This window comes from Coregonus lavaretus, assembly GCF_964263955.1.
Source record: "Coregonus lavaretus genome assembly, contig: HAP1_SCAFFOLD_1067, whole genome shotgun sequence".
Classification (NCBI taxonomy): Eukaryota; Metazoa; Chordata; class Actinopteri; order Salmoniformes; family Salmonidae; genus Coregonus; species Coregonus lavaretus.
Genome location: NW_028165065.1, coordinates 96362 through 108374, shown reverse-complemented (window position 1 = coordinate 108374; position 12013 = coordinate 96362). Strand labels below are relative to the sequence as shown.

Genomic DNA, 12013 nt, shown 5'->3' with positions numbered 1-12013 from the left:
TGTAGAAAATAGTAAAAATAAAGAAAAACCCTTGAATGAGTAGGTGTGTCCAAACTTTTGACTGGTACTGTATATATATTTTTTGACACATATTTAACCCCTTATTTTTGTTGTCACAAAACTATCTCCATACTTCCATTAATTTGCATGGGTTACCTTTAGACGAGTCTTGTGACACTTGTGGGAGGCATAGAGCAAAACGGAGAACACCATCATGTTCGTGAGAGTCACCTTTCTACAGTGGGGTCAGATTAGTTTTATAGGCCAACCCGTTCAGATGCTACAGACGTTTTTGTGAGAAGACCAATTTTCAGGGTTTGTGTTCAGGTCTGAGCCTGTAGCTCTGACACTTTCCACCACAGATGCGGAAGGGCGACATAAGCGGATGCGGCGGATTGAGACACAGCCCATGCAAAAAAACAGATACCTCTAGTTTAAACTGACAGATTTTGATGGCATTTCTTAATTATGTTACTTAAATTGATGCACCAGTGCGTTAATAGACTCTAGGGTGTTTTAAAATGGCTGTTCCTATGGGAATTTGTGCATGTTTAGAGCGCCACAATTAGGTAAAAGATATTACTTTTTTTAAGTAACATTTTGTAATGGTAATTGGTGACATATTTTATTTCAAACCTAGACTTTCAAATATCTTATTCCCCAACATGGGGAAAATTTGACAAACAATATATACAGTAGACTATATATATTTGTTTTTCTTTTCTTTGCCTGCTGTTGCTCTGGCTCTGTAATAGTCACGCTGTATCATAATCCCACGGTTCTTACCTGTCTAACAGTACTAAGCATGTGTTTGTAGGACTTATAGTTTTGAAATCGAAGTGTATCTAATGAAGGTAGTTTACAATATATGTGTTGCTTAGAAAATGCAATCCAGATGGTGTCATAGTTTAACTAATAACTCCAAACTCAAAGCAATTGCATGTGGAGCAGGAACCACTGACTAGCTGCCTTTTGCTATTATGAAGACACCTGCTGGTACCTCTTAACTGGTTACCTGCTGGTACCTCTTTAGTGCTATACAGAAACCGAGCCTAAAACCCCAAACAGCAAGCTATGCAGATATAGAAGCACGGTGGCTAGGAAAAACTCCCTAGAAAGGCAGGAACCTGCCTCCGATCCACCTCACAGTGCTTACCTGCAACACCTGTCAATTTATTAACACCTGACCCCATCGTTCTGCCTCACCTCCCTCCCCCACTACCCGTCTCTCTCCCTCAGATGTCCTGTTCGGGGAGCAGCCAGAGGTGACGGTGAACATTTGTGAGGACAATGATACGCTAGGTTCATGGCTGACTGGCTTCCAGACACCAAACCAGAGCTGGAGGAGATTTGCACAGTAGAGAACATCAAGGTGCAGGTCATGGAGTGGAACCAACACACCCCTGCCATCTGGGTCATCTCCGATGGTAACCTGAATGAGCCACGCCCGCCCCGTACCAGACCTGCATCGTTTTTGGGAAGACGCATGAATCGAGACATACGTGGAAGCCAGTTAGGAGTGGACCTAGAAATTAAAATAATAGAGAGGAACCAGAGAAACCATGTGACTTTTCTCAGAAGACTTTAAACTGATGTGACACAGCTGATAAACGAAACAATATTTCTAGCCTGAACTGAACCCCCTTTGTGATTACCACAAACCACAGACATTTGAAAGGACACATATTGTACAGAGCTGCAGCTTGTGTCAAGATTGTATCAGATATTTTTCATATGATATATGTTTTTAATGTTGGACTCTTTCACTTCTAATGGTTGATATATTAAAGTTATTATTGTATTGTTCAAACACAATACAGTAGCCCATACTAGGTTGCTGGTTAAACAGTAATTGTAAAGCTTATGGGGACATCTAGTGCCTCTTAGGGACATTACAACTCATCTACACACACACACACACACACATGACATTCTATGTGATCATACACATTATGTACCTCAACATCATTTCATGCACACAGTACCACATGTAGGCTGTTCTGTATCACACATGTACATACTTCACTTTATTCCAATAACAAAACAGTAAAACAGTCAAATACACATTTTTCAAAACTCATAATAAACCTATTGGATTGTAACAGAGTTGCCCCTGGTCTCAATTTTGAAGTATGACATTTGGTCTAAACCTTTTTGAAAATCAGGCTAAAGAGAACAGTGAATCATCACATAAATACGTAGGCTTACCCATTAAAAAAATATGTAGCCTATTCTAAAAATTGTTGTTGGCAGACATTCTATCTTAAACATAATATTCTCCCAAACCCCATAGACACCTTAGAAACATTTGAGGCAACCCTGCGACTTTTACCTTGAGCTGGAGGAGGGGTGTGGAGGACCCCCCCAACCCCCCACCCCCTCACCCCCACCGCCGCATCCGTGGCCCATTTCAAGGCACGCATCGTCTCGAGACGCAGCCTCTTCCAAACGCAGTAATGGTTGGGGAACCCATCACAAACATTTCGTATTTTTATCGAAACCTTTAATGGCAGGATGATATGCTCGGGTTTCCCCGAAAGGTTACCCTTTAACTGACGGAATATATGGATTGGACCTCATCGCCAGAACAGACCTGGAGTGAGTCTGAAAGGTACAATTCTCGTTCTAGGATTCGGGCTTGAGAATGTGCATGGTGGCATGATTGAATAGCCTGCGGTCTAAATTATTGTTATCGGAATAAAGGTTTAATTTCCGAGGTGGTGGTTTCACAATTACAATGGTCTTTGAGGGTGAAATCGAAAATATCTACTGGAATTGTCTTCTCCACAATAATCAGCCTGCGATAATTTATCAAGGCCTTTATTATTATTATGGTGTTGACAGCAGATTTGCAAGATCTCCTAAACATTTACAAACCGTCCAACATTTTCTGGCGTGTATATTTACATTTACATTTAATATTGGAATCATTATGTGGAGATAATATTTTGTAGAAATAAGAACACCCTGTCATAAACTCGTGCGTCCAAGCTATAGCCTATGTAATTTAGACCATTAATTAGGCCATGTATAGTTTATTTAATAATAATAATAATAATAATAATAGTAATAATGGTAATAATAATAATTTATTGAACTTATATAGCGCTTTTCAAAAGAATCTCAACGCTCTTCATAGCACACAAAAGACAAGTAATTTACAAAAACAAGTAGTTAAATAGGATTGGGACGGTTTTCGATACATTTACTTATCGATACATCGTTTGATGTTGTACAGATGGCTATGGGCGAGTTCCACGCCTGCCAGATCCTACAACGCCTGGATAGGTATTTTACATATCAGCTAACAAATTCATTATGTTATAGCAATCTGTCAGTCGATGACACAGTTGATGACGTAGCACGCAACCATTGGTTGATGCACGCAACGTCTGAGCAGGGTAAAACGACCGATATCAAATAGAACGGCCTGCCAGTCACATGACACCTCGAAGTACGTAATAGTGTCAACATTTGGATACTATGGCATACTTTTATAGTTTCTGCTAATTTGGAACTGGGGTTCTTGATAACAGGCAGCCAATAAATGCACAAGATGAGAGAGACACAATCAATAGCAACTGATGGCACAATTATCTCTTATCTTTAAGGAGGTGTGGAAGTAACAAGATTGTTGGAGAAACAGTGGCATGGTTCCAGATATGTAATTGTCCAGTTCAAATCAAATCAAATCAAATTGTATTTGCCACATGCGCCGAATACAACAGGTGTAGACATTACAGTGAAATGCTTACTTACAAGCCCTTAACCAACAATGCAGTTTAAGAAAAAAATTGCAAATAATTAAAGAGCAGCAGTAAAATAAAATAACAGTAGGGAGGTTATATACAGGGGGTACCGGTACAGAGTCAATGTGCGGGGGCACCGGTTAGTCTGAGTAATTGAGGTAATATGTACATGTGGGTAGAGTTAAAGTGACTGAACATCATTTAGGGCACATGCATACAGTGACTGAACATTTATATTTACATTTACATAATTTAGCAGACGCTCTTATCCAGAGCGACTTACAAATTGGTGCATTCAACTTATGAAAGCCAGTGGGACAACCACCTTTTTTTTATGGGGGGTGGGGGAAGAAGGATTACTTTATACTATTCCAAGTATTCCTTAAAGAGGTAGGGTTTCAAGTGTCTCCGGAAGGTGGTCAGTGACTCCGCTGTCCTGGCGTCGTAGGGGAGCTTGTTCCACCATTGGGGTGCCAGAGCAGCGAATAGCTTTGACTGGGCTGAGCGGGAACTGTTCTTCCGTAGAGGTAGGGGAGCTAGCAGGCCAGAGGTGGATGAACGTAGTGCCCTCATTTGGGTGTAGGGTCTGATCAGAGCCTGAAGGTAAGGAGGTGCCGTTCCCCTCACAGCTCCGTAGGCAAGCACCATGGTCTTGTAGTAGATGCGAGCCTCAACTGGAAGCCAGTGGAGTGTGCGGAGGAGCGGGGTGACATGAGAGAACTTGGGAAGGTTGAACACCAGACGGGCTGCAGCGTTCTGGATGAGTTGTAGGGGTTTAATGGCACAGGCAGGGAGCCCAGCCAACAGCGAGTTGCAGTAATCCAGACGGGAGATGACAAGTGCCTGGATTAGGACCTGTGCCGCTTTCTGTGTAAGGTAGGGTCGTACTCTGCGAATGTTGTAGAGCATGAACCTGCAGGATCGGGTCACCGCTTTGATGTTAGCGGAGAACGACAGTTGTGCAGGGTCACACCAAGGTTCTTTGCACTCTGGGAGGAGGACACAATGGAGTTGTCAACCGTGATGGCGAGATACATCACAGTTGTTCCACTTTCGGCGAGTCATAGGATAATCTAAGTACGCTGTTTTATGATTTAAGATGAATTTAAGAGGTGTAACCCCAGTTTTTACTCGCCTGAGTAGCCTATTCTCTACGCGTAAAGTAGAGAATGTACACATGCACAGAACGACATCAGCACATGGGCAGATTGCAGAAGCTTCGGCTCTTCCCCCCAAAAGTCAATAGTGTGCAACTGCAGCCCTGCAATTCGGGGTGTTCCTGCATGTGGGCATTCCGTCCCCGTCCCCGTCCCCCCCTGCCCTGCCTCGAGCAATCCATTAGTTCCTGCATGAACAGCCCCCGCTCGAGCACCCCATTGGTTCCTGCATGAACGGCCCCCCCTTGAGCACGACATCTTAATGCTTGTGTGCCACTTCCGTATGTGAGTCAAAAGGGAAATAAAAGTATTATCTGAGTATTATCCTTTGCTCCCACCTGCTGAATACCTGCCCTCACCGTCGTTAATAGAATTATAGGAAAACAGTGCCCGACAGGCGGGGGCAATGGACACTCTACCGGTGTGTACTAGCTATAGCTAGCTACTGTTGTCGCCCCCGCCTCTCCTTCTTCTGTGGCATTTATCAGCGGTTGGCATCCAACATTATGGTGCATTACCGCCCTCTACTGTACTAGAGCGCCCCCTGCCTCCCACCTATGTACTGGAGTCATAGCTTAAAAACCGATAGAAGGATAAGAAGGGTTCCTGCAGATGCAGGAATGCCCATATGCAGGAATGTCCCAAATTGCGGGCTGCAGTTGAACCCTTCTCCCAAAAGTCTGGTCTGCAGCCACTGCCTTTTGTTTACCCATCAGCAGCAGGGCCAGTGGGCCACCATCTCATTAAGGTTATTTCCATTCGGGATCCTTGGGACGTCCCTACCCCATTGAAGTTGACGTTTAAAAATAGTTAAGGTAAGGGTTATGGTTATGGTTAAAGCCAGACTCAGTATGTCTCATTTATGTAATTTGTATTTATGCAATATCAAACTGTTGGGCGACAAAACAAACCCAGGCAAGACATAATGTAAACAAACCCAGGCAAGACGTAATAATGTGATCTATCAGAGTTCTCAAGCGGCCGCTAGGCCAGCCACCCTTTGATCAGTCAGTATCAGAAGATGGTGTTCTAGTTTGCTTGTAGCCTACAAGCATGTAGGCTACTCTAATGTATTGTAACATTTACATTTACAAGTTGAGTGAGCTATAAACAGCAGTAAAAGGTATTTCTAATTTGCATAGACAATTTCAACAATAAAGGCAGCCTACTGGGGTCCAACGGTAGTGCAGTTACAGTGAGGGGAAAAAAGTATTTGATCCCCTGCTGATTTTGTACGTTTGCCCACTGACAAAGACATGATCAGTCTATAATTTTAATGGTAGGTTTATTTTAACAGTGAGAGACAGAATAACAACAAAATAATCCAGAAAAACGCATGTCAAAAATGTTATAAATAGATTTGCATTTTAATGAGGGAAATAAGTATTTGACCCCTCTGCAAAACATGACTTAGTACTTGGTGGCAAAACCCTTGTTGGCAATCACAGAGGTCAGACGTTTCTTGTAGTTGGCCACCAGGTTTGCACACATCTCAGGAGGGATTTTGTCCCACTCCTCTTTGCAGATCTTCGCCAAGTCATTAAGGTTTCGAGGCTGACGTTTGGCAACTCGAACCTTCAGCTCCCTCCACAGATTTTCTATGGGATTAAGGTCTGGAGACTGGCTAGGCCACTCCAGGACCTTAATGTGCTTCTTCTTGAGCCACTCCTTTGTTGCCTTGGCCGTGTGTTTTGGGTCGTTGTCATGCTGGAATACCCATCCACGACCCATTTTCAATGCCCTGGCTGAGGGAAGGAGGTTCTCACCCAAGATTTGACGGTACATGGCCCCGTCCATCGTCCATTTGATGCGATGAAGTTGTCCTGTCCCCTTAGCAGAAAAACACCCCCAAAGCATAATGTTTCCACCTCCATGTTTGACGGTGGGGATGGTGTTCTTGGGGTCATAGGCAGCATTCCTCCTCCTCCAAACACGGCGAGTTGAGTTGATGCCAAAGAGCTCCATTTTGGTCTCATCTGGCCACAACACTTTTACCCAGTTCTCCTCTGAATCATTCAGATGTTCATTGGCAAACTTCAGACGGCCCTGTATATGTGCTTTCTTGAGCAGGGGGACCTTGCGGGCGCTGCAGGATTTCAGTCCTTCACGGTGTAGTGTGTTACCAATTGTTTTCTTGGTGACTATGGTCCCAGCTGCCTTGAGATCATTGACAAGATCCTCCCGTGTAGTTCTGGGCTGATTCCTCATCATTTTCATGATCATTGCAACTCCATGAGGTGAGATCTTGCATGGAGTCCCAGGCCGAGGGAGATTGACAGTTCTTTTGTGTTTCTTCCATTTGCGAATAATCGCACCAACTGTTGTCACCTTCTCACCAAGCTGCTTGGCGATGGTCTTGTAGCCCATTCCAGCCTTGTGTAGGTCTACAATCTTGTCCCTGACATCCTTGGAGAGCTCTTTGGTCTTGGCCATGGTGGAGAGTTTGGAATCTGATTGATTGATTGCTTCTGTGGACAGGTGTCTTTTATACAGGTAACAAACTGAGATTAGGAGCACTCCCTATAAGAGTGTGCTCCTAATCTCAGCTCGTTACCTGTATAAAAGACACCTGGGAGCCAGAAATATTTCTGATTGAGAGGGGGTCAAATACTTATTTCCCTCATTAAAATGCAAATCAATTTATAACATTTTTGAAATGCGTTTTTCTGGATTTTTTTGTTGTTATTCTGTCTCTCACTGTTCAAATAAACCTACCATTAAAATTATAGACTGATCATTTCTTTGTCAGTGGGCAAACGTACAAAATCAGCAGGGAATCAAATACTTTTTTCCCTCACTGTATCTGCTTGATCTCTTGCAGTGCAAACACTTGCCTGGAAAAGTCGACCCTCAGCAACTATAAATTTGCCATCAAAAGGTTGAAATAGTAAACTCAACATCCAAGAGGAAAACAATTATCCAGCTAACAACTCCAGAGTCTGCAAGTTGTACAGGACTAGTAAAGGCCCAGTGCACTACTTTTGTGAATAAATTATTATTATTTTTAATTATAATTTTTTTAAAATTCTGATTGTTCAGGGGGTGCTGCTGCACCCTCAGCATCCCTACTTCCCGTGGCTATAGGCTAATCACCCACCGGTAGGCTATGTACATTTGCTAGCAATGCGTTGCTTCACTTACCAGTAGACAGAGCTGGCTTTCGTGATTATTATCCATAGTGTTCAGCATGCACTGGTCGTGCTGAGGAGTCTAAATGATGGTGCAACTAGCAAGAAAATATTCTTAATCCCTTGCTGAATGAAAATCGCCCACAATTCCCGTTTTCATTCAGAAACTCAAACTAGCAACATCAAAGCAACTTTGTAACAACAGACCTGCCAGTGTTTAAAAAATCTGCGCTCCACCGCATCATCAGCTGTCACACAGACAGACGCACAGATGGACTGACAGCCAGGCTCCAATATTTTTTACAGTTACGACATGTATTTGTCAGCTAAATTACACTTTTATTCTGTATCACTCAACTTTCATTTATAATGAGTCTCGTTTGTAATGAGGAGGATATAGCTAGATATATGTATTGTTGATGTGTTGCTGAAGTTGTGGATGGATCAGAGGAACAGATAGAACTTGTGGGAGAGAAATGATCAATCTGACTATGCATCATAATTACCTGGATAAATCTGACCTGTAAATTTGTAAACTAAGCTGCTGTACTGACAATTCGTAAAACCTTCATTTGTATCACTTTGAAATGACCCAAATGTCAAATGAATCTTTCAGCTATACATTTAGATAGATAGATAGATAGATAGATAGATAGATAGATAGATAGATAGATATTTCTGCCCTGCTAGAGCTGCCCCGGTCAACTGTAAGTGCTGTTATTGTGAAGTGGAAACATCTAGGAGCAACAACGGCTCAGCCGCCAAGTGGTAGGCCACACAAGCTCACAGAACGGGACCGGCGAGTGCTGAAGCGAGTAGTGCGTAAAAATCACCTGTCCTCGGTTGCAACACCCACTACCGAGTTCCAAACTGCTTCTGGAAGCAACGTCAGCACAAGAACTGTTCGTCGGGAGCTTCATGAAATGGGTTTCTATGGCCGAGCAGCCACACACAAGCCTAAGATCACCATGCGCAATGCCAAGCATCAGCATGCGCAATGCCAAAGCTCGCCGCCATTGGACTCTGGAGCAGTGGAAACGCATTCTCTGGAGTGATGAATCACGCTTCACCATCTGGCAGTCCGACGGACATATCTGGGTTTGGCGGGTGCCAGGAGAACGCTACCTGCCCAAATGCATAGAGCCAACTGTAAAGTTTGGTGGAGGAGGAATAATGGTCTGGGGCTGTTTTTCATGGTTCAGACTAGGCCCCTTAGTTCCACTGAAGGGAAATGTTAACGCTACAGCATACAATCACATTCTAGACTATTCTGTGCTTCCAACTTCTAAGTTTGGGGAAGGCCCTTTCCTGTTTCAGTATGACAATTCCCCCCTGCAGAAAGCGAGGTCCATACAGTAATGGTTTGTCGAGATCGGTGTGGAAGAACTTAACTGGTCTGACCTCAACCCTGACCTCAACCCCATCAAACACCTTTAGGATGAATTGGAACGCCCAACATCAGTGCCCAACCTCGCTAATGCTCTTGTGGCTGAATGGAAGTAAGTCCCTGCAGCAATGTCCCAACATTTAGTGGAAAGCCTTCCCAGAAGAGTGGAGGCTGTTATAGCAGCAAAGGGGGGACCAATTCTATATTAATGCCCATGATTTTAGAAAGAGATGTTTGACGAGCAAGTGTTCACATACTTTTGGTCATGTAGTGTATTTATAAAGTGACATTTTATTTGGGACTTGAGTCTGGCTTTAAGGTAAGGATAGGGGTTAGGGTTTAGGGTAGGTACGTCCCAAGGATCCCGGATAGCACTAACCATCTCACTAATCGGGCATCAGCTGCTCAGCTGTCCAAAAACCACATAGTTATTTTCTGGCCCAACAACTGGTTAAGGAACAGTCTATGGCATAGAATCATAGAACTGTGGCATGTGTGGCAGTTAATTCTACTTTAGCAAACTTGTTGTAACTTTTATTGTATTGCTTGTTAGGCCAGGCAACAATGCTATGGTATTAATTGCAGAAAAGGTTAGGTACTGCATAAAAAATTTACGATTTTAGAGATAGACTTAGTCAAATATAGAACTGAAGAGGTGATAAGCAATGTATGGTTTTCCTTTACTCTGTGTCTGTTTGTTTCAGTCCCTCTTGGCTTTGGCTAATAAGCAGCCAACAAGTGCTCAGCATACAAGCAGCCAACAAGTGCACATGGGATCAGAGTTTAATCCTATCAGGAGGTCTTACAGTCACAATACTGCTTCATCCAGGATATCCCTCAACCCAGTGAGGCTTTGACCTTTGTCTTTAATTAGGTCACCCCTTTATCTTTATGGGGGGGGGGGGGGGGGGGGGGCTGCGTGTATGACACACTGAAAGCAGCAGCTGTGTGGTGTTCGTTTTTGGGGAGTAGCTGGATGAAGCAGTATTGTGACTGTAAGACCTCCTGATAGGATTAAACTCTGATCCCATGTGCACTTGTTGGCTGCTTGTATGCTGAGCACTTGTTGGCTGCTTTTCCTTCACTCTGCCGTCCGACTCATCCCAAACCATCTCAATTGGGTTGAGGTCGGGGGATTGTGGAGGCCAGGTCATCTGATGCAGCACTCCATCACTCTCCTTCTTGGTCAAATAGCCCTTTCACAGCCTGGAGGTGTGTTGGGACATTGTCCTGTTGAAAAACAAATGATACTTCCACTAAGCCCAAATCAGATGGGATGGCATATCGCTGCAGAATGCTGTGGTAGCCATGCTGGTTAAGTGTGTCTTGAATTCTATATAAATCACAGACAGTGTCACCAGCAAAGCACCCCCACACCATAACACTTCCTCCTCCTTGCTTTACGGTGGGAAATACACATGCAGAGATCATCCATTTACCCACACCGCGTCTCACAAAGACACGGCGGTTGGAACCAAAAATCTCAAATTTGGACTCCAGAACAAAGGACACATTTCCACCGGTCTAATGTCCATTGCTTGTGTTTCTTGGCCCAAGCAGGTGTCTTCTTCTTATTGGTGTCCTTTAGTAGTGGTTTCTTTTCAGCAATTCGACCATGAAGGCCTGACTCACACAGTCCCCTCTGAACAGTTGATGTTGAGATGTGTCTGTGACTTGAACTCTGTGAAGCATTTATTTGGGCTGCAATTTCTGAGGCTGGTAACTCTAATGAACTTAACCTCTGCAGCAGAGGTAACTCTGGGTCTTCCATTCCAGTGGCGGTCCTCATGAGAGCCAGTTTCATCATAGCGCTTGATGGTTTTTGCGACTGCACTCGAAGAAACGTTCAAAGTTCTTGAAATGTTCCGTATTGACTGACCTTCATGTCTTAAAGTAATGATGGACTGTCGTTTCTCTTTGCTTATTTGAGCTGTTCTTGCCATGATATGGACTTGGTATTTTACTAAATAGGGCGATCTTCTGTATACCCCCCTACCTTGTCACAACACAACTGATTGGCTCAAACGCATTAAGGAAAGAAATTTGACACATTAACTTTTAAAAGGCACACCTGTTAATTGAAATACATTCCAGGTGACGACCTCATGAAGCTGGTTGAGAGAATGCCAAGAGTGTGCAAAGCTGTAATGAAGGCAAAGGGTGGCTATTTGAAGAATCTCAAATATAAAATATTTGTTTAACACTTTCTTGGTTACTACATGATTCCATATGTGGTCCTCTGTAGCTCAATTGGTAGAGCATGGCGCTTGTAACGCCAGGGTAGTGGGTTCGATCACCGGGACCACCCATACGTAAAAATGTATGCGCACATGACTGTAAGTCGCTTTGGATAAAAGCGTCTGCTAAATGGCATATTATTATTATATGTCTTATTTCATAGTTTTGATGTCTTCACTATTATTCTACAATGTAAAGAATAGTCATAATAAAGAAAAAACCTTGAATGAGTAGGTGTGGGCAAACTTTTGACTGGTAGTGTATGTACTGAATGTAGTATGTGATGCTAAAAATGATCCAACTATTTCTGTAAGGCAATATTGACCACAGAGACACTCTGGTTAAATATCTGTG

The 12013-nt window shown here is 43.3% G+C and overlaps 1 protein-coding gene and 1 pseudogene across 2 annotated transcripts in view; one reads left to right on the top strand and one right to left on the bottom strand.

Annotated features, from left to right (window-relative positions):
* LOC311116321 (transmembrane 6 superfamily member 2-like) overlaps positions 1–216 on the bottom strand; it is a 28210-nt pseudogene extending 27994 nt beyond the window's left edge. Inside the window, exon 1 of the transcript in view lies at positions 157–216. The product of the transcript in view is annotated as a transmembrane 6 superfamily member 2-like (transcript). The remainder of the gene's footprint in view (positions 1–156) is intronic.
* Positions 217–1306: 1090 nt separating this feature from the next.
* The window catches only part of LOC311116320 (CDK5 regulatory subunit-associated protein 2-like), a gene marked incomplete at both ends in the record, with an annotated part of 36375 nt that continues 25668 nt past the window's right edge, over positions 1307–12013 (top strand). Inside the window, one exon of the mRNA XM_084191415.1 lies at positions 1307–1427. Within this exon, the coding sequence (XP_084047541.1) occupies positions 1307–1427 (121 nt within the window). The remainder of the gene's footprint in view (positions 1428–12013) is intronic.